This window comes from Leptodactylus fuscus, chromosome 4 (genome assembly GCF_031893055.1).
Source record: "Leptodactylus fuscus isolate aLepFus1 chromosome 4, aLepFus1.hap2, whole genome shotgun sequence".
Lineage (NCBI taxonomy): Eukaryota > Metazoa > Chordata > Amphibia > Anura > Leptodactylidae > Leptodactylus > Leptodactylus fuscus.
The window spans coordinates 102,203,032-102,225,398 of record NC_134268.1 but is presented as its reverse complement, the minus strand read 5'-3'; the positions used below and the strand labels follow the sequence as shown (position 1 = coordinate 102,225,398).

The following is a 22,367-nucleotide window of genomic DNA, read 5'->3' as shown; positions in this document are numbered from 1 at the left end:
TGAATTCCCAGTCAGACAATGGCACTGTATACCAGTAGTAAAAATTGTGGGTGCACGTAACCCCAATATATTCTTTGAATTACCAGACAGACACTGGCACTATATGGCAGTAGCAAGAAATGAGGGTATTTGTATTCCCAATATACTCTTTGAATTCCCAGTCAGACAATGGCACTGTATACCAGTAGTAAAAATTGTGGGTGCACGTAACCCCAATATATTCTTTGAATTCCCAGTCAGACAATGGCACTATATGGCAGTAGCAAGAAATGAGGGTATTTATAACCCCAATATATTCTTTGAATTCCCAGTCAGACAATGGCACTGTATACCAGTAGTAAAAATTGTGGGTGCACGTAACCCCAATATATTCTTTGAATTACCAGTCAGAAACTGGCACTATATGGCAGTAGCAAGAAATGAGGGTATTTATAACCCCAATATATTCTTTGAATTCCCAGTCAGACAATGGCACTGTATACCAGTAGTAAAAATTGTGGGTGCACGTAACCCCAATATATTCTTTGAATTACCAGTCAGAAACTGGCACTATATGGCAGTAGCAAGAAATGAGGGTATTTATAACCCCAATATATTCTTTGAATTCCCAGTCAGACAATGGCACTGTATACCAGTAGTAAAAATTGTGGGTGCACGTAACCCCAATATATTCTTTGAATTCCCAGTCAGACACTGGCACTATATGGCAGTAGCAAGAAATGAGGGTATTTGTATTCCCAATATATTCTTTGAATTCCCAGTCAGACAATGGCACTGTATACCAGTAGTAAAAATTGTGGGTGCACGTAACCCCAATATATTCTTAGAATTCCCAGTCAGACACTGGCACTATATGGCAGTAGCAAGAAATGAGGTATTTGTATTCCCAATATATTCTTTGAATTCCCAGTCAGACAATGGCACTGTATACCAGTAGTAAAAATTGTGGGTGTATATAGCCCCAATTCTATTGCTAGGGGACTTGCAGGGTATTTCTGGGGTGAAGGTGGGGGGGCACACCGTTGGAACGGGTATCGGGGTATATATCGGGTATACGGGAATACACTGACAGTGTATTCCATTCAGGATCCTGGGAAAGCTGGGTTGCGGCGATTGAGCCCGTCAGTGCCACGTTACACTGACAAGCTTCTCCCTGGAATTTAGCTCTTATAAGAGCTGTTGGTTGTCTTCTCCTTCCTATCCTAGCCTGTCCCTGCCTACCCAGAATCTAAGCCCTAGCTAGCTGGACGGAAACCTCCGTCCTCGGTGAATTGCAAGCTCAGAATGACGCGAAGCTGGGCGTCGCTGTTCTTTTAAATTAGAGGTCACATGTTTTCGGCAGCCAATGGGTTTTGCCTACTTTTTTCAACGTCACCGGTGTCGTAGTTCCTGTCCCACCTACCCTGCGCTGTTATTGGAGCAAAAAAGGCGCCAGGGAAGGTGGGAGGGGAATCGAGTAATGGCGCACTTTACCACGCGGTGTTCGATTCGATTCGAACATGCCGAACAGCCTAATATCCGATCGAACATGAGTTCGATAGAACACTGTTCGCTCATCTCTAATGTGGACATTATTTAGAGACACTTTAGAAATGAAAGCAGAAAGCAATGAAAATATAAAGACAAGAATCAAACTTGCTGAAGGTCTACTATTCAACACATCCATAATTATTAATGAAGCAAATGCGAAATTTCTCACATGGGCAACCAATTATTGGAGTAAGCACTAAGATATGAAATGTGCAGAATATGATTTTGTAAACAGCTTGACTATCCTCAGAATGAAGCTAGTCAAAGTTACTATAGGGGATACCTGATAGCAGCTGCTAGACATTAGGGGGCATTCACATGATGTAACGTGGCACTGATTCTTGCACGATAACTCGCGTAAGAATCAGCGCTGCAAAACAAGATCCCATTGACTTCAATGGATTCCGTTTAACGCGCATAACACATTGAAATCAATGGGTTAAAAAGCCTCCCATTGATTTCAATGTGTTACGCACGTTAAACGGAACCCATTGAAGTCAATGGGATTCTGTTTTGTAGCACTGATTGTTACGTGAGTTATTGTGCCAGAATCAGTGCCGCATTACTCCGTGTGAATGCACACATATGGACTTCAGATAAGAAGCCGTGGAGCCGACAAGTATTGTCTCTCTCCAAATTCTTTCTTCTTGAGGCTGTTCTTAGCGAATTGCAAGATGCTCTGCTATTGCTCAGTAATGCAGAATGTAAGCACAGTATAAAGATAATGGATCTGTTGATTATTCAGTAGAGTCCATAATATAACATTTGCTAGCAGGAAAAATAAGAGGAGAATGTGTATATCCTGCTTGTAGTCTCTGGTGTGTAGTGTTACTTTTGTTGTGCCTCTAAATTACACGATAATATTACATTCTTCCAGTTATCTACAGTCAGTCAGGATTAGTTGGCCTTGTTATTTTGCCCTAGAGATTTTCTTTGTATTTTCAGAGACAGTGTGGTAGAATAATATTAGCTACTCCCCTAAGTGCCTGTTGTGAATATTGCATTGCACGCCGTAATCAGCATACGGAGAGGTCAGACTTATGACAGTTATGGATTAATAAAGGTTAATTGGACTGCAATACTGTACTGGGGGATGTAAATATCAGACCTGCCGTATCTGGAGAGATGGCTGCCTGCCACCATCTTGATCTGTCAGTTCATCTCAAATAATCGTATTATACCCTAACAGTAACCACCAATTGAATATTAATTATAAGTTAATATGGAAGGCTATGTGGCACCCATGTGGAAGGATAGATAGATGTAAATTAAACATGAGTCATTCATTTTTCTTTTATGGAAGACAATTCCATTATAATAATGAAGAAAAATATTCCTTGACTGTGTTGCCAAGCTGCAAGAATATGCTCCTTAGATTACACTATATGAAGCAGCCAATGGCCAAAGTGCTCCTATTATGATAATGCAATACTGTCATTCATTCTAGTACCATGAGGCAGAATTTCTTCCTACACTGACTTGCTATTTCTTTCTACCTTACCGCCATAACCAGGAAGTTAAATATCAAAGCAGAGGATCTCACATCTCGCTCTTGGGTTAAATATCCTGCAGATACATGTGTTCCCAGTAAAATGTAAAAATCTTATCATCCGTTTTTATCTTTTATGCATGAGAAGAATTGTAACTAATAAAATGTTTGTGGTTCCTATGGTTCTTTATAGATTTACAACAGTGTTAATTCTTCTCTCAGGCATGTTCACTTATATGGTAAAAGAAAAAAAATAGCCATCTCATAAAAGAGATTCAGGCAACAGTTCAACATCAAACAAAATATTAATGGTCTGTAGCTAGCTAGATACAAAGTCTGGATAGAGAAGGGAAAAGCTTACTTTAGACTCCATTACAAAAATAATGTTACATAAGGAAAATGTCATTAGTTCTGTTCCTACTTGTCATATTATGAAAAAGATACTACTGCTCGAAAATCCACTTCTGCCATAAAATATTTTGCACAGAATAGTTTTGAAGGTTCTGTTTAAATCCAAACTATTTAGTTACCAATAAATGTCATTTTATATTTCACCGTCTCGTAAAGGGCTTGTTTCTCCTATAGGTCTAATGCAGGGGTAAGCAACCTTTTTTGTTTGGCATGCCGATTTAAATTAAAGAATCAAAGATGAGGTCCTCAAAGTGCTGCAAAATAATTGTAAGGCTGATGACCCCTGTACTCAAGTCATATAGCACAAAACGTAATATAGGGGTGCTGTCCTACTGTGCTCCCAGTCATGTGCGTTTATTTCTATTTGTCTTGGTACACCTGTAGTTTTCCATTAAAAGCAATGTAAGTACATGTGTAACTGGAAATTAGTGGTAAATGTACATGACTGGTAGCAGAGTGAGGTAACATTTGTAGGGTGATGCTAAATGTAAATGGCTCTCAAATACAAAAACTGACCCAGCTATATGTAAAGACAAAACTGGAAAAAGTATCGGTCTGAAAGAAATCTCTATCACACAAATTACATTCTATAAAAGTATAAATTTATTGGTAATCCAGATTAAAACCAAAATTAATAATACAGCAGGGCTTAGATGTAAAAAAAAAGCCAGATATAGAGTCATGCAGCCAAAGTTATAAACACTCAAATAAGCATGGGTTACCTGCAGCCATGCTTTAAATAGTTAACAGACCCGGAGTGATGGAAAGGACATGCAGACAAAGCCACTCCTACACGTTTCGCCACATAGGGCTTCCTCAAGAGGCTAGTAGAGTGTGCTTTGAACCCTACTCACCCTGTGTTCAAACTGTAGACCTGTTCCAGGTACGAGGGAGGTAGTTTGCCCTGTGATCACACTGTAGACCTCAGGTCCAAGAGAATTATTTTGCACTTGACAAAGGACCAAACATCCATTCTCTGCTATTTAATAAAGAAGTTTATCTGAATACTCTGGGTGAGCACTGTCCTTTGGCCTTAATCCGGCTCGGGTTGGTCCATTTCCTGCTGGTATCTTCCACGTCTCTGGGACGTACATCAGCTGCTGCCTTCTCCCTGCTTCAACTTCCCAGGATCCTTCTTTATTGATGCCCTTGGGTTGTTGCGACTGCCTCACAACCAGTGGCATAACTAGAAATGGTGGGGCCCCCCCAAAGACCGCGACCGACTGCCCCTTCTCCCCTGCATCCCTGCCCGCACTATTATGTCCTATAATGGCCCCTGTACACAGTATTATTCCCTATAGTGGCTCCTGCACACAGTATCAAGCCCCATAGTTATCCCTGTACACACTATGATGCCCTATAGTGGCCCATGCACACAGTATTATACCCTATAGTGGCCTCTGTACACAGTATTATGTACTGTTATACATAATACTGTAATTAGTTTGCTGCCTGGGGAAGAAGGGGTTACAAGTGCCACATTCAGTGTCAGTGAAGGGTGTTCTCACTTAAAACACTCTTCACAGACACTGAATGTGGCACTTGTAACCCCTTCTTCCCCAGACAGCACACTTATAATTAATTATTAGGAGAAATTGCAGCAGGCTGTATAGCCTACCTTGCATGCATGGGTTAACTTCACCAGTCTCCACTCTCCAAAAGGACTCAGCGCTGCTCACTCTATAAGATGAATCCCCCGGCACTATCTTCTTCCTGCACAATGTCTCCGCCGCTCTCCCATTCTCAGGGCACACGCTGAGTCTTCCCCGCCCAGAACCCGACATCACCGTAGGTAGCCTCTGGCCTCAGAAAGTAAACTTTATTTTTTATTTCTTTTTTTTTTTTAATCATATTAACTAGTGAGGGGGCTCAGGCCCTCTAAGGTGTCAGGCTCTGTGGCAGCTGCTACCACTGCTACTGTGGTAGTTACGCCACTGCTCACAACTCTTACAGGTGCGCAGACATCTGTCTATCCAATTGATCATATTGCCCTTGACATATTACATGAGGATCGGCTCGGTATCCCCTTTTGTCTTAATAGTTGGTTCCGAGTCGCGGCTGCTGACTTCTCCAGAATCTTTCCTCCCTTGCATGGGGTTGACACAGATTCTATACTTTTCATAGATCTTCCCAAGATTAGATAGGCTGTACATTGCTTTTATAACCAGGTTGTATTGCAGTGAACAGAAGACTTCTCAGAGTTCACCCTCCTCACATAGCATAGTGTGTATAGTACACAATAAACACAGATTTTCCTTGCCAATTCTCAGTCAGAGAGTTCCTAGGAGGATATGTTCGAGGCTATTTTCTATGAAAAATTTAGTGAACTCCCTAATAAAATGACATTTTACATTTCGACTTTCTATTTAGCAGATCCATTTAACAGATATGCTAAAAACAGATGCCAATGAACAGACATCCATATATAGTGGGGAATTTATTATTTGCCCCTTTTTAGCTGTGTCCACCTATTTTTTTTAAAGGGATTCTATCAGTCAAACACAATTTTTTTTCTAGGTACCACGTCGGAATAGCCTTAAGAAAGGCTATTCTTCTCCTACCTTTCGACGCATTCTCCACGCCACCGTTCGCCTACAATCCCGATTCTTGTTGGTATGCAAATTAGCTCTCTTACAATACTGTGCAAGCAGCCATTTTCTTGTGGCCTGTGGGCATGCGCAGTCTGCTCTGCCCAGGGTCCTTGGCCTAGAAGTTACAAGCCACCGCCAGAAGAAGAGGCTGGAGAGGACACTGCTGACGAAGATAGAGGCAGCGCGGGAGAGAGTTCTCTTGCAGCACTGTTTGAGCGCTGGGGCCCGCCCCCAGTGCTGCGAGAGAGCTAATTTCCATACCGACAAGAACCGGGATTGTAGGCGAACGGCGGCGCAGAGAAGATGATGAAAGGTAGTAGAAGAATAGTCTTTCTTAAGGCTATTCCAACGTGGTACCTAGAAAAAATTGTGTCTGTCTGATAGGATCCCTTTAAAGTGTATTTCTATGCACTTGATTTACTGAAATGGTGCAAGGTTGTAATAAATCTTGAAATTGTGATTCCATTGCTATCAGATATTTTGGGTTTTGTTTACTCTGTCCATATAGTGGAGTTCAGGCGCATCATAAATGCAGTGTAAAATGATAGCACAGATAAGCCACACCCCCTTTCCCATCCGTAAAAACAGTCTCTTGTGTAAAGGTGCCTTCAGACGGAGTTACGCTCCATGCTTTTTTTTTTTTTAAATGTAGATTGTGAGCCCCAAATAGAGCTCACAATGTACATTTTTTTCCTTATCAGTATGTCTTTGGAATATGGGATGGAAATACATGCAAACACGCGGAGAACATACAAACTCCTTGCAGATGGCTTTTTGCCCTTGGTGGGATTTGAACACCATGACTCCAGCGCTGCAAGGCTGCAGTGCTAACCACTGAGCCACCGTGTGGCCCCTACGCTCCATGCTTTTTGTCTATTATACACGTATAAAATGTAGTTAGCCATTGAGTTCAATGGCTTTTTTTTTAACGCGCGTCTTTTTGCGCACGCAAAAAGATGTGCATTATATGAAAAAAAACATTGAACTCAATGGCTAACTACATTTTACACATGTATTTTTACACATGTAAAATGTAGCAAAATGCGCGGAGCGTTAATTCATGTGAAGGCACCCTAACTGCCTTCAAAATAATGTCCAAAGATGAGATAAATCTTACGTGTGGCATAAAACATAGGGTTCAGTTAGAATAAAATAGGCGTATGAGGCATGAAAAAACTATGGATCTGTTTTGCCCTGTTTCTTTGCCATACCCAAAAACTGTAGTCTCCTATGCATTTGTGTCAAACAAAAAAAAACAGATAACGCTAGGTTCACACTAGCACCCGGAGTCCGTTCTGCATGCAGAAGACGGAAATCTGTCAGACCGGGTCCGGCCGTGAGTGCCGGTGAGTGTTTTATGCTCTCCACCGCGAAACCGGTTTTTTCAAATCGGACACAGAGTACTGCATGTCCGACTCTGTGTCCGATTTTAAAAAAACGGTTTCGTGGCGGAGAGCATAAAACGCTCACCGGCGCTCACGGCCGGACATCTTTCAAACCCATTCAAATGAATGGGTATGAGAGTCCTGCAGGTTTCCGTCTCCTGCTCAGTTTTGTGCAGGAAACGGAAACCTGCATGAACGGAGACCGGGCGCAGATGTGAACGAGCCCTAACATTCCCTTGTCAACATTAAAATCTATATAAAGTAATGCTCTTCCATTGCTATTAGTTTGTGGCTGTATTTAGCATACCTGTTAGACGTATAGACCTGTCAATCGAATGATCAAAATGTGATGTTACTGGAACTTTACACAAGCCCTACAGGTGGAGTAGATATACTGGTATCGAATTTATTAGAACTGCCGTGATGAACAATTGTATCTTCATTGTATCAGGGCAATGTCTTTACTGCTGTACCAAAGTAAGATTTGTGGTCTTAGAGAAACACAAATCAGAACAGGTAGCCTTGTCATTGAATTAGGTTTCCTTACTTATAAATATTCACTATGGACTCATATTCTAAGCCACATGTTACCTGTGAAATAAAAAAAATAAAAAAAATGTAACAATATACATACACACTTATTTAGGCTGTTGAGATTCCAGATATAACTAAAATATACTTACTGTGAAACTGGATAAGTATTTTGGTGCTTCAGCCCCCTTTCAACCGGTGCTGTACATTCAGTTACTGGGAGCTTCTACATAACATGAAGTATCATTGATGTATGTCTACATCATCAGGAGCATCTCCACTGTTACACACATCTGACAGCCTGCTGCAATGGTAAGGATCAAAGCTACCTGCAATCCCAGTATTTAACCGCCTAAGATGCTGTTGTCAATAGCAACTCTAGTATTTATAGTATTTAAAGAGGACCTTTCATATCCTCACGAATATGTGGTTTTATATACTGCTAGAAAGCCAACAGTGCACTGAATTCGGTTTTCGGCTTTTCCGGTATGTGCCCCAGGGGGAGGAGATATCAGTACCATTAGTTAGATATCTCCCCACTGTCAGAAGAGCATTCCTTACCACCTAGCATCATCACTGTTCCTCACAGTTTAGTGTCATTGCTGGGGGGTTAGGAATGCCCCCTCTGACAGTACAAGGCTATGTTAAAGTACAAATGGGGGGGGGGGGTCCTTACAGCCCAGCAATGAAACTGAGTTATGTGCAACGTCCTTCTTACAGTGGAGAGATATCAGTGCAGAAACTAATGGCACTAATATCTCCTCCAGCAGGGCACATACCGGGAAAGCTAACAGTGCGCTGAATCCAGCACACTGTCTACTTTCTAGCGGTGTATACCTGTTGGTGCTCTAGTGATGTAACCAAAGGGTGCCACTAGGTTTCAATACATACAGTAGTTACATAGTAGGTGAGGTTGTATGAAGACATCAGTCTATCAAGTTCAACCTATAACCCTACAATCCCTACAGTGTTGATCCAGGGGAAGGCAAAAAACCCCATGAGCTTATGCCAGTTGTCCCATTTCAGGGGGAAAAATTCTTTCCTGACTCTAATCTGGCAGTCAGTATAAAAACCCTGGATCAACGTGTCCTTAAAATCTAGAGTCCATAACCCGTCATATACTTCTCTTTGAGAAAGGCATCCAGGCCCTCTTTGAATTTGTTCAATGAATCCGCCATCACCACTTCCTGGTTAAGAGAGTCCCAGAGCCTCACTGTTCTTAAAGAATCCCCTTCTATGTTGCTGGTGAAACTTCCTCTCCTCCAGACATAGAGGATGTTCCCTTGCCACTGTCACTGGCCTAGGAGTTCGAGATTCGATATTCGTTTCTTGTAGCCCCTCAATATTCGACTACTCGAATCAAATATCGAATCCTAATATACTCTGTGGGGGGAAAATGCTTGTTTCAGGGGTAGGCAACATTCGATCAAATTATACTTACCAAGTCCACGAGTGAGGGTCGGGCTGGATCCTCTGAGAAGTCTTCTCCGTGCAGCGTCCCCGCGGCATCTTCCGGCTCTTCATTCACTCTGCCAGGCATCGGGCCTGGGCAGAGCCGACTGCGCATGCCCCCACTACAAGCAGGCATGCGCATTCGGCTTTGCCCAGACCCGATGCCTGGCAGAGTGAATTCAGAGCCAGAAGACGCCGCGGGGAGGCTGCACGGAGAAGACTTCTAAAGGTAGGAGAAGAACCAGCGTTGATTGGCCGACTGTATAGCATTCGGCCAATCAATGCTGGTACTGCATCGAACTTTTCCATTCGAATAGCGAGTGATACTATTCGATCGAGTACTACTCGCTCATCTCTACCGTTCATGTATTTGTACATTGTTATTAGATCTCCCCATAGACGTCTTTTCTCTAAACTGAATAACCCCAAGTTTGTTAATCCATCATTGTACTGCAATCCACCCATTCCCCTAATCATTTTGGTTGTCCTTCTTTGCACTTTTTCTAGTTTGATTATGTCTGTCTTGTATACTGGAACACAAAATTGCGCACAATATTCTAAGTGTGGCCGTACCAGTGATTTGTATAGAGGCATAACTATGTCCTTGTCACCCATATCAGCAAAATACACGGCCAAATAGAATTCCTTTTAGTATTCAATGACAGGCGCTGTATTATACAGTAGAAGCAGTCAAACTATCACATGGTTGTCCCATGGTGGGTTGAAAAAAATTGTTTATTGATTTTTTTACTGCTTTTTTCCTGTGTGAAATGGCTAAAATTGAAAAATAACTCTACACATTTGGGTACCGCAGGGTTGTTGAAGGGCAGTGCGTTATTTGAGTGGCCAATTTTCCATATAGAAGTATAGGCTTCAGTACCAGAAGTGTGCGCTGAGACTCCCCACATCATAGCTGACTGTATCCAGCTCATCAAGTCAGTGTCAGGATGACAGATTATTCATTTGGTTTCACTATATATTTATCAGCTCTGTGCAGTGTGTAAAAGCAATACTGATATACTGCAGCAACGAGACTTTTATTCCATACACGGTGTATATCAGTGATTTTTTTTTGTGACCTTCTCCGTCTTACCAATTTTCATCAGCTTCAAGACTCACCTTAGTTTTCTAAACTCAAAACTGTTAGGTCACATTTAAGCCTGACGTGTGACATTTTTGGTTCTAGATATAGTACTTTAACTCAGAGTGTATAAAGAACAAAGCTGACATTTTGAGGACAGAGAGAGAAAAAATGCAAGCCCACCATTTTTATTTGTACTTATTATGGAAAAAAGGTGCTGCACATTTTTCTTTAGTTGTAAAGTTTCTATTTGGTCGATAATATAAAAATCCAAGAAAGAAATTAACACTTTGAAATAAATAAAAAAATGGCAGCATTTAAGAAATCTCTGCTTCTTACATACTTGGTAACACAACATAACACACCTAGTCGGCACATAGACTGCATTCTCCATTGACTTCTGTCAAACTAGCAGTTACTTTGGAACTCAAAAATGCCATATTTCATAGTAACATTGGAAAACAAGAGAGAGTCCATTTATCCCTAGTTTTCATACTGCAGTTTGGAGTCAGTCTCTATGAGATAGTTGCCAATTGTCTCTTTCTACAAGAAAAAATCCTTTCTAATTGCAAATGTGGAAGTCATTATAAATATTCATAACCCATAATCCGTTCTCAATGCAGCACACGTAATGTAATAGCTTTATATGTGTACATTTATGTTACCAAATCAAACTATCTACTCACCTACTAAACCATATTGTCCTTATGCTTTCTCTGGCAAGACCTTTAGCCAAGGCCCCACGTTACAGAATGCAGCGTTTTTCATTTTGTGGAAAAGCTGCAGAAAAAACGCTGAATTTTACAGAGACTGCAAAATGAAAGAGATTCTGGCTAATCATCCACATTTCTGGGGAAAAAAAAAAAAACGTTGTGAAAAAGGCAGCATTGCAAGTTTTATCGGCGGAAACGCTCATTTATCCCCTATAGATGTAATAAGGGAAGAAAAACATGTTGTTTTTTTCTGCTGCGTTCCGCCATGTGGGGCCTTATCCTTAGACCTGTTAAAATCAGTTACCTTTGAAAGAGCAATAACATTATTGGTTTTCTGCTGACATATCTGTGTAAGGGATTTAAGGTCATTTAATCACTTTCCAGTATTCTTTTTTGTGGGAGAGGAGATAAGATTCTGCAATTCTGTCTTTCACTTAACCCCTTAAGGACCAGGCCATTTTTTGGTTTCGCATTTTCGTTTTTCCCTCCTCACATTTCAAGAGCCATAACTTTTTCATTTTTCAGTTCACAGAGTCACATGATGGCTTATTGTTTGCGGGACAAATTGTACTTTGTAATGGCATCATTCAATATGCTGTGCAATGTACTGGGAAGCTGGAAAAAAATTCAGAATGAGGTGCAATTGGAGAAAAAATGCATTTGCGCCATTTTCTTATGGGTTTAATTTTTACAGCGTTCACTGTTTGGTACAAATGACATGTTACCTGTGTTCTACGTGTCAGTACGAACGCGGTGATACCAAATTTATATAGTATTTGAAATGTTTTGATACTTTTAAAAAAATGATAAACTTTGCAAAATAGAACAAAATTTATGTGTCATCATGTTCTAACACCTGTAACTTTTTCATATTTCCATGTATGGAGCTGGTTGTGGTGTCTTTTTATGCGGGACAAGATGACGTTTCTATTGATACCATTTGGGGAAAGATCTGATGGTTTGATCACTTTTTATTCAATTTTTTATAGGAGGCAAAGTGTTGAAAAAAACGCTTTTTGGCTGTTTTTATTTTTTTTGCCGCTACGCCGTTCGCAGTACGGGATAAATGTTTTAATATTCTAATAGTTCGGGCATTTTGGAGCGTGGGGATACCTAATATGTTTATGTTTAATGTTCTTTAATTACTTTTATAGCTGATCTAGGGAAAGGGGGGTGATTTGAACTTTTATATTTTTTTTATTTTTTTAATACTTTTAAAAACTTTTTTTTTTCTTCTGTTACATTTATGATCAGACCCCTTAGGTACCTTGAAACCTAGGGGGTCTGATCGCTCATACTATTCACTGCAATACTACAGTATTGCAGTGAATAGGAAAATCGCAGCACTTCTATTAGACGATGCCTCTGGCATCGTCTAATAGATCTAGTGCAGAGACAAGCCTGGAAGCCTTCAATAGGCTTCCGGCTGTCATAGCAACCGATCACCGCCCTCTTGTGACGTTCAGGAGGGCGGCGATCGGGGAAACATGGCGGCGCCCATGCCGCCTGCGCTGTTTACACGCTGCGGTCGCGTTTGACCGCAGTGTGTAAAGGGTTAACAGCAGCGATCGGCTCGGGCACCGACCGCTGCTGTTATTGGCAGGTCCTGGCTGTATTATACAGCCGGCATCTGCCGTGTATGGAGCGAGCTCAGCGTGTGAGCTCGCTCTATACATCCCCATGCGACCCATGACGTACAGTTACGTCAAGGGTCGCTAAGGGGTTAATCACCAGATACATGTTAGTGCGTTTGTGCATATTTTGTTTTAATGGTACTAATTTTTCATTTTTAATGACGGTAAAGTGTGTACCAAAAGTACAGTATATATACACACACACAAGCCTATAACTGCATACATACATATATACATACATATGCACACAAATCCAGAATTAATAAATCTATGAGTGCTGTGTTGTAGCGAAAGCGGAAATGGTAATATGAATAATGTGGTATGACAGACCGAAGTGGTGATGTAAATGATAAATGTATGTATTGTGAGTGTTGTAAAACTGAAGATGACGGGTTAGAACAGACCTGGGCAAAGTCCGGCCCCCGGGCCATATCCGGCCCTCTGACTGATTCAGTCCGACCCGCACATCTTTGACTAGGGAGGCGTGTCTAGGGGGGCGTGTCTAGGGGGCGTGTCTTAGTGCCGGCCGAAGATGGAGATGTGGAGCGTGTCATAAAGTACTGAGAGATGTAAGGTGAGCTGCAGGGTGGAGAGTATGTGTGTGTGTGTGTGTGTGTGTATATATGTGTGTGTGTATATGTGTGTGTGTCTATATGTGTGTGTGTCTGTCTATATGTGTCTGTATGTGTGTGTGTCTATATGTGTGCCTGTCTATATGTGTGTGTGTCTATGTCTGTCTGTCTGTGTCTATGTGTGTGTGTGTGTGTGTGTGTGTGTGTGTCTCAGTAATCTAGGGGCAGAGATGGAAGGGGAATGTTATACTAGGGCAGAGATGGTAGTTGGAGGGGGGGACATAAAACTGGGGAAGAGATGGAGGGGGGGACATGAAATGGGGAAAATAAAGGGGGATATGAAACTGAGGGAGAAATGGAGGGGGGGACATGAAACTGGGGGTAGATGAAGAGGGCACAGACTGGGGGGACATTAAACTGTGGAGGAAGCTGTAGGGGGACCTGTCTGCCTCTAGTTGCCCCCAGTTTAATGTCACCCTCCAGCTACCCCTACGGTTTAATGTCTGCTTCCAGCTTCCCGATTTTAATGTCCCCCTCTAGTTGCCCCCCGTTTCATGTCCCGCTCCAGCTGTCAATTTATTACCCCTCTCCAACTACCCCCACTGTTTAATGTCCCCCTCCAGCTGCTCCAGTTTCATGTCCCCTCTAGTTTCTCCCAGTTTATACTGGGGCACCAGGAGAGGGACTTAATACTGTGGGGCAGTTGGAAGGGAACATTATAATGTGGGGACATATAATGTACGGGTGACTGTAGGAGGATTATACTGTGTGGGAGCACATGGAAAAATGATTGGGAATGGGCGGAATCAACGTAGAAGTGGGTGGAGCTAAATTTGCAGTGGCACGGCCCTCTAGCATAGTTTCAATTTCTTATACGGCCCCATGGGAAAATTAATTGCCCACCCCTGGGTTAGAAAGAGGATTCGATTACATCATTGAGCCCATGGGGGTATAATGTAGTAAGACAGTAAATCCAAAATGACTCCCTTTGTCGCAGGTGAAGAAATCTGTTGGGAACGTCACTAGAGATGTTCTATTGGCATGATTTTGGTACCATTATAATTGCAGTTATGTGCAGTACTGTAATGGGTCGAAACGGTGTGTTTTTGATAACCTTTGTTAATGTTAGCCCTGTGACCATTGATCCTGCAGTGGAATCGTTGGATAGTACGTCCAACATACTGCAGTTTGCAGGGACACTCAAGTAAATAAATCACATAGTTGGTAGTACAGTCTAGCCTTGTGAATATATTGAATTTTTCTTTTGTGACATTAGATTCAAAAGTAGTGGCCTTGTGACAAATGGTTTTACAACTTAAACATTGGGCATGGCCACATCTAAACACTCCCGGTGTAACCGTAGGTGTAGGCTCAGTGGGGTGTGTCAGTTCCCGGAGTCTACTGGGCAACAATATATTTCTTAAGGTTGTAGCCCTTTTGGGCAATTAGGAAGAATGGTATGTAAAAATGGGATCACTGTGAAGTATATTCCAATGTTTGGACAGAATCTTTTGATCTGTTGGTGTTCAGAACTGAGAGTAGTAATGAGGTTCCTGTGCGCTTCTTGAGGTTTATTTGGAAGTGAGGGGACCTTTGGTGTGTCATGAAGACACATAGATTGAGTAAGTTGTGATGCTCGCAGATAGGTGTTCTGAACTAGAGTTTTTGGATATTTTTTGTCTTTGAGTCTGTTCTTTAAAATAACGGCTTGTTCATGGAAAACAGAGTCATTATCACAGTTATTACGAACCCTTTTGAACTGGCTGTAGGGTATGTTGCAGAGCCAGGGACCGTAATGAGCACTGTCAAATTCTAGATAGCTTAAATAAAAAATGTGGATGTGGAAAGTGTGCCGGTGAGGGTAAAAGAGATAAGTAAGTCTAAAAATTCTATTGAGGTGGTAGAAAATTGATGGGTAAATGAAAGACCAAAATCGTTGTAGTTAAGTGTACTGAAGAATTCCAGAGCTGATGATTCATTCCCTTTCCAAATAAAAAAGAGGTCATCAATGTAGCGTTTAAACAGAATAATGTGAGTTTTGAAATAAGCTGATTCATAAATGTAAGTTTTTTCAAAAAGTCCCATATAGAGGTTGGCATATGAGGGCGCAAATTGCGTCCCCTTATCTGCTTATAGTTTTTGTTTTGAAATGAAAAGATATTGTGGTTGGAATAAAGTCTATGCTATCTAGAAGGAATTGTTTTTGGGTCTATGGGCATTTTTTGGTTGGCGGATAGAAAATAGTCAATAGTAGTTAGGCCTTTGTTATGTGGAATATTAGTGTAAAGAGCTGACACATCTGCAGTTAGCAGGGTCCAGTGGGTATCTGGGGAATGTTGGCTGTTCAAGTTATGAAGTTCTTTGATTAGTTGAGTTGAATCTTTCAGCTAGGAGGGGAGACTGGTGACTAGAGGCTGAAGGTGGAGATCAATGAAGTGGGATAGATTGCTGGTGAGTGAACCTATTCCCGAAATTATAGGACAGTCACGGAGGCATGTGAGTGATTTGTGGATTTTGGGAAGGTGGTAGAAGAATGGAAGTGGTGGTTCCATAATGTGTAGGAACTTGACTTCTTTTTTTATTTAGTAAATTATGGTCCCTGGCTCCGAATATTAAAAGTCTGTATTCCATATTGTAGCTGTGAAGGGGGTTAGTAGAAAGACACTTGTAAAATACAGGGTCTTCTAGTAGTCGTAGTGCTTCTGCAGTATAGTTTCCCTGTTTTGAATGACTATTCCGCCCCCCTTATTGGTGGGACAGATAACTATATCACAGTTAGATATTAGTTCTTTTAGAGCTTTAAGTTCAGATGGCGTGAGATTCTGATCGACTGGTTGGTGATTATTGGCTAGGTTTTGTAGGTCTTTATGTACTAGAGAGAAAAAGGTCTCTATCGCTGGGCCCTTGGAGTGAGTGGGATTGAAATCTGAGACTGGGTGTACGTCCACAGATATAGGCAAGGGATGGGATGCTTCAGTGGGATTGATGATAGAAGGTATGGTTTCAGGGTTATTAGGATTAAGGTTAAAATGTCGCAGTAAAGTAAGTTGCCATGTAAATGTATTTAGATCCAAAAAAAAGTTGAGTCATCAGGTCTGGCTGTGGGGCAAAAGGAGAGTCCTTTGCTGAGTAAACTGATTTGAGCGGAACTAAGGGAATGGGTGGAGAGGTTGAATACCTCGGTGGTGGGTTGTGGTGTGTTTATGGTAGGTTCCTGCCAGTGGCGTAACTAGGAATGGCGGGGCCCCGTGGCGAACTTTTGACATGGGCCCCCCCCCCCATCCCAACTGACGCCGAAGACCTCGACTGACCCCCTCCTCCGCACTCTATTATGTCCCTTACTTACTTGCCCCTGCACACAGTATTAACCCCAATAGTGTCCCCTGCACACACAGTATTAACCCCAATAGTGTCCCCTGCACACACAGTATTAACCCCAATAGTGTCCCCTGCACACACAGTGTTAACCCCTATAGTGTCCCCTGCACACACAGTGTTAACCCCTATAGTGTCCCATGCACACACAGTGTTAACCCCTATAGTGTCCCCTGCACACACAGTGTTAACCCCTATAGTGTCCCCTGCACACACAGTGTTAACCCCTATAGTGTCCCATGCACACACAGTGTTAACCCCTATAGTGTCCCCTGCACACACAGTGTTAACCCCTATAGTGTCCCCTGCACACACAGTGTTAACCCCTATAGTGTCCCCTGCACACACAGTGTTAACCCCTATAGTGTCCCCTGCACACACAGTGTTAACCCCTATAGTGTCCCCTGCACACACAGTGTTAACCCCTATAGTGTCCCCTGCACACACAGTGTTAACCCCAATAGTGTCCCTCTGTGGACACCCATAAACAATTATTATACTCTGGGGTCTTTTCAGACCCCAGAGTATAATAATCGGAGACTAAATCGGGAATAAAAACATTAAAAAAAAAAAAACCCACTGTTGCTTCTTACCTGTTCCCCGGCTCCTGTGCTGTACTGTCCTCCTCTCGCGTCCTTCGTTAATGACGTCGGACGTCACATGACCCGGGAAGCATGCCGGGTTCATGTGACGTCAGAGACGTCAGACAGCAGTAGGACGGAGGCCTGGCAGGATCGCGGAGAGGTAAGTAACAGTTTTTTATGTTTATTACCTCTCCCGATCTGCAAAGACCCCCGAGTATAATGATAGCCTCTGTGGGGCCCGCGGTGTCACTTGCCGATCCCGGCCCAGCAAGTGAATAGGGCCCGTAACTGCCTATTGAAAAAAACCGCAGCGGTAGCGGCTGTCACCGGGCCCCCTAATGGCCCGGGCCCTGTGGCAGCTGCTACTGCTGCTACCACGGTAGTTACGCCCCTGGTTCCTGCATTATGCTTGTACGTTTGTTTCGTCCTCCCTTACATCCTCGCAGTCGGGTTTTCTTTTTGTAGATATGCGTCGGCTGGTGGTGAAAAACTGTGTGATGGTGGTGGATGTGCTGATGGGAGGAATCAGCACCGTGTTAGTTGTTTGAATGGGAGGAGTGGCGGGAGGAGGGTTGACCAGCGTCAAAACGTGTAGCCTATCATTTTTTACTCCATTTGTATTCTATGATTTGGGTCTACTAAGATTCAGCAATTCTACTACTTCGAGATGTGCCTGACGTTCACATGATTGTCAGGTCCAATAGCGGCAGTCACACAACACACTGCTATATAGTGGGTAAAGGAAGAGACAGTGGTTATAAACTGCCTCTGTCTCCTCCCCAAGGTCCTGAGCTGCTCTTACCAGATTGCAGGAGAGTAAACTCCAGAGATGCCAGGAGACACTGCTTCAGAATTAGGACCTTCACTACCTGATGTCCTGGATAACATAACCTTGCTACATAATTGACATGGTCATTTTCTTGTTTGGATCAGGATATTTTTCCACAGTAAAAAGACTTTAAAAAGGATTGATTGAGTTATGTCTGTAAACTGTACTGTGTGACGTCTTGGGGTTTTTTTTTTTTTTTAGGACAAATGGTAATTTTTATTAATACCATTCTAGAGTACATACAACTGTTTATTACAATTTGGGGTATCGTAATAAGCAAAAAACACAATTGTGGTAGGTTAAATAACCTTAGCATGTTAAATAGCTTTATAGTTTGGATGAAAAAAACAAATATGTGGAGGGTGTTTTTTTTCTGTTTATTTTTAACAATGACTGACAGCTGAGCTCTCATGGTGACTGTACACAGCTTCTGTCTGTACCAATGCAACCACCATAAAGTACATGTAAGATATTCTACTAGAACTACCTTCTGCTGATGACATCCATTTACTTCACCTTACATCCATGGCATGACATTTATATCTCTCAAACTGCTCTAGAATAGGAGTATAACAGCTGGAGAGCACAGATAAGTGCATATATTGAAGGTTTGGAGACAGCCGAAATAAGGTTTCCTCTGTGGGGACCAGTTCGAAATTTGTACCATAGTTCTAACCCCATGAATGTCCACTCCTGGCCACCATGTAGTCTAACCAAATCTAAGTAGTGCAGGTTAAGATCCTAGTGTATGGAACTCTTTTTCTTTTTGTTGACACAACCCTATGCATAGAAAAGGTTAATCAGCCAGCCTAGGGATGAAAGGTGGAGTTTTACTTTAAGACAATACACAATCCTGACCTTTGTAGTTCCCGGCATGGATTTAGTCAGGCATTAAGAAGGCTGGCAATAGAGAGTCCCACAATGATGGCCAAAGGAGGGGCACAGTCTTGTGGGTGTTTTGTGACCAGAAAACTGAAGTACTTGCCAAACAGTAAATAAAATGCGTTAACCTACATAGTGAAACATAAAACTAAAAAACAAAACTGTTTATACCTATTAACCAAAGGATAAAGTAAAAGAAAAATCCTGGAGACGTGAAGAGGAAAACAAAAGATTGCCTAGCTCTTAGTTTTGGAATGGAAATATATTTACACAAAAACTGCCATATAAATTCTAGGATGGGAACCAATTTGAATATTTACCAATGATGTAAAGATTGTATTGTGTGGGGTTATTACGGTTCAGAAACACTAAGTTCTCTTTTTTGTCTGTTTTTCAGGGAGAATGTTCACAGAAGTGCTACAATATTTTTGTACTAGAGACAGTTTGTGTGGCTTGGTTTTCCCTTGAATTCGTCCTACGCTTTATCCAGGCTGAGAGCAAGTGTGTATTCTTAAGAACGCCACTCAACATCATTGACATGATGGCCATCTTGCCTTACTACATAACTCTAATAGTGGATTCACTTTCTACTGAAAAATCTGGAGGAACAGGAAACAACTACTTGGAGAAGGTGGGCCTGGTCCTTCGTGTGCTCCGAGCTCTGCGCATCTTGTATGTCATGAGGCTAGCTAGGCATTCTCTTGGATTACAGACACTGGGCCTCACAGTAAGAAGGTGCACTAGAGAATTTGGACTCCTCCTCCTTTTTTTGTGTGTTGCTATGGCCTTGTTTTCTCCTCTTGTTTATTTGGCAGAGAATGAACTTGGTGCCAAGCAAGAGTTTACCAGTATCCCTGGAAGTTACTGGTGGGCAGTAATCTCAATGACCACGGTAGGCTATGGTGACATGGTTCCACGAAGCATTCCGGGACAGGTCGTGGCACTGAGCAGCATACTTAGTGGAATATTACTTATGGCATTTCCCGTCACCTCCATATTTCACACATTTTCTCGTTCCTATACTGAACTAAAGGAACAACAGCAAAGAGCAAGCAGACAGCTACATAGACTAGAAGAAAGGGAGCAGTGCACTGATATTGATTAGGACATTCTCTTTACAGCTAAATATTTTATGGTAGAGTTGCTTAAACCAGTATTGGTAACTGAACTGGAATAGGACTACATATATAAAGAAATAAATACAAATAAGTAATAAAAATAAATATCTAAAGACAATTTATAGATTACAGGTTGTTTGATTTTTTATTTTTTTTATTGTTTGGCATTGGATTGAGCTCTATAGTTCAAATTAAACTATTAAACTTAGCACCAGTGGACTAAATAAAACATTTTTTGCATCAAATTTATGGAACTGGACTAAATATGCTGTAATCTCCTGCATACTATTATACAAGATAATAATATTGAATTAATGTAATTTAATATCTCATTTTCATCTGTAAGAGCAATTTTTGTTTTTAAAGCTTTAATGAAAAATTAAAACATATTACAATTAATATATTTGTAAGTGATAATTCTGTAAATTACTTTATATTTTCACTGGCTACAAAAAATTCCTATATTACTTCCTATATTAAAGAGAATTCTGTCTCAGAATAAACAACATTTCTAAAAAGAAAATTGTGAGTTATTTCTTTTGTATTGGGAAGGGTTAATTGTGTTAATCTTGATGATGGTTACATTGACCAAATGATATGCGCACAAAACAGACACTTGTATTAGCATAAAGAGGTTGTTCACAACTTGGGCTAAACTCAGGGGTAACCAAGGGGAGTATAAAAACAAACAAAAAAAAAAAGAAAGGCATACTCACCAATCCCTGACACGACATTGTCCAATTACATTCCCCTTTCCCCCTACGCCCAACAGCAGCACAACTGGGGTAATCCTGCCCCTATGAGCTGTTAGGACAGGTGGAATATTTAATTACCTAACAGCAATTAACCCCTATAAGAGGTCAGAGGACCAACTCCCCTTTGTGTTTTTTTCTGTCCTGTGGGACAGGACAGGTGGACGGGGGAGAGGTGCTTTGGCCTCCTATAGGGGTCCCCTCTCCCCCCCTAAAGATTGTACCTTGCTGCGTGGCTCTCTCCCTGCGCCGGTCCGGGTTCCCTGCTGGAGCAAGTGGGTGTCACCTGATGGTCCCCGGGATCTTCTGCTTCCAGTATCCTGGGTGATGACCATTGTATCTAATCCTCCGCTCTGCAGGCGGCATCGCGGACGTCCGGGCGCTGCAGGTTCCGGCAGGTAGGAACCTTTTGTCTGCCGGCGGGGGCTGGGAACTACTTCTCAGCTCCCAGGTTCCGTCCGAGCTGGGGACTGCTTCCGGGGAAACCACGCATGCGCAGGCCGCGCGACTAAGGTATGTGCCGCGGCAGGCTGCGCAGGATCATAGGAAACAATGAACAGCAGGTAAGCAACTGCTGTTAGTGTGTCTTCCCTCCCCCCCCCCGCTTGCTCGAAGGGGGGGGCGAGTTGTTATGAAATTAGGTGGAGCTCGGACCCAGGTGAAGGGGGCGTGGCTCCTCCCCTGTCCCTCCCCCAGCCGACCTATTTAAACCCCCCCTCCACCACAGTATGGTACCTGTCGCTCCGGTTGCAGGTACTTCTGAAGCATTGCTGCCTCAGGAGAAGCTCAAGAGCTGGAAGTTCAACTGCGTGTTATCAAGGTTGGTGGTGGTGGTGCTGGGGGGAGGGGCTGCTGCTGTTGTGGCTACTGTTGTTGCTGAGGTCCGGATTTTCTGTTTTATGCTGCTTCTTTCCTCCTAGTATGTCCTCCTCATCCTCTTCGACCCTCCCTCGGAGGAAAACCACTGCGAAGAGGAGACATCTGTCTTGTGCCCGATGTAATATCCCCCTCCCTGACGCCTGTGAATACAGGTACTGCCAGGGATGTAGAGCGCCTCCCTCCGAAGCTACCCCAATCAGAGAGATGGTCTCCTGGGTTAAGGACTTCGTGTCCCAGTCCATGAGGAAAGTGGATGAGACCATTTCCCACCTCGCCAAGAGGCCTCGGTTGGAGCCTTCTGAGCCCTCCCTCCCGCCCCTAGAACGCCTTCACATCGGGGAGGTTGAGTCTTCAGAGGAAGACCCGGTGGTGGTGGAGAAGGAGGTGTTTCCCCTCGAAAAGATGGGTAGACTTTTCAGAGTCCTCAGATCATGTGATCGGGAGGCAGGGGAAGGGCCAAGCAGGAGGGCAAAGTCCTTTAAAGCTAGTGCGGACCTGGTCCAGGTAATGGAAGGCGAGTGGAGGCGTCCCGAGAAAGCATTTACACCTTCCGCTAGGT

General features: G+C 42.6%; 1 protein-coding gene across 1 annotated transcript in view; it reads left to right on the top strand.

The window, feature by feature from the left end:
* Positions 1 to 20,233, top strand: part of KCNG2 (potassium voltage-gated channel modifier subfamily G member 2) — a 199,453-nt gene extending 179,220 nt beyond the window's left edge. Inside the window, exon 3 of the mRNA XM_075270943.1 lies at positions 19,457 to 20,233. Within this exon, the coding sequence (XP_075127044.1) occupies positions 19,457 to 20,164 (708 nt within the window). The 3' untranslated portion in view covers positions 20,165 to 20,233. The remainder of the gene's footprint in view (positions 1 to 19,456) is intronic.
* Positions 20,234 to 22,367: the final 2,134 nt, after the last annotated feature.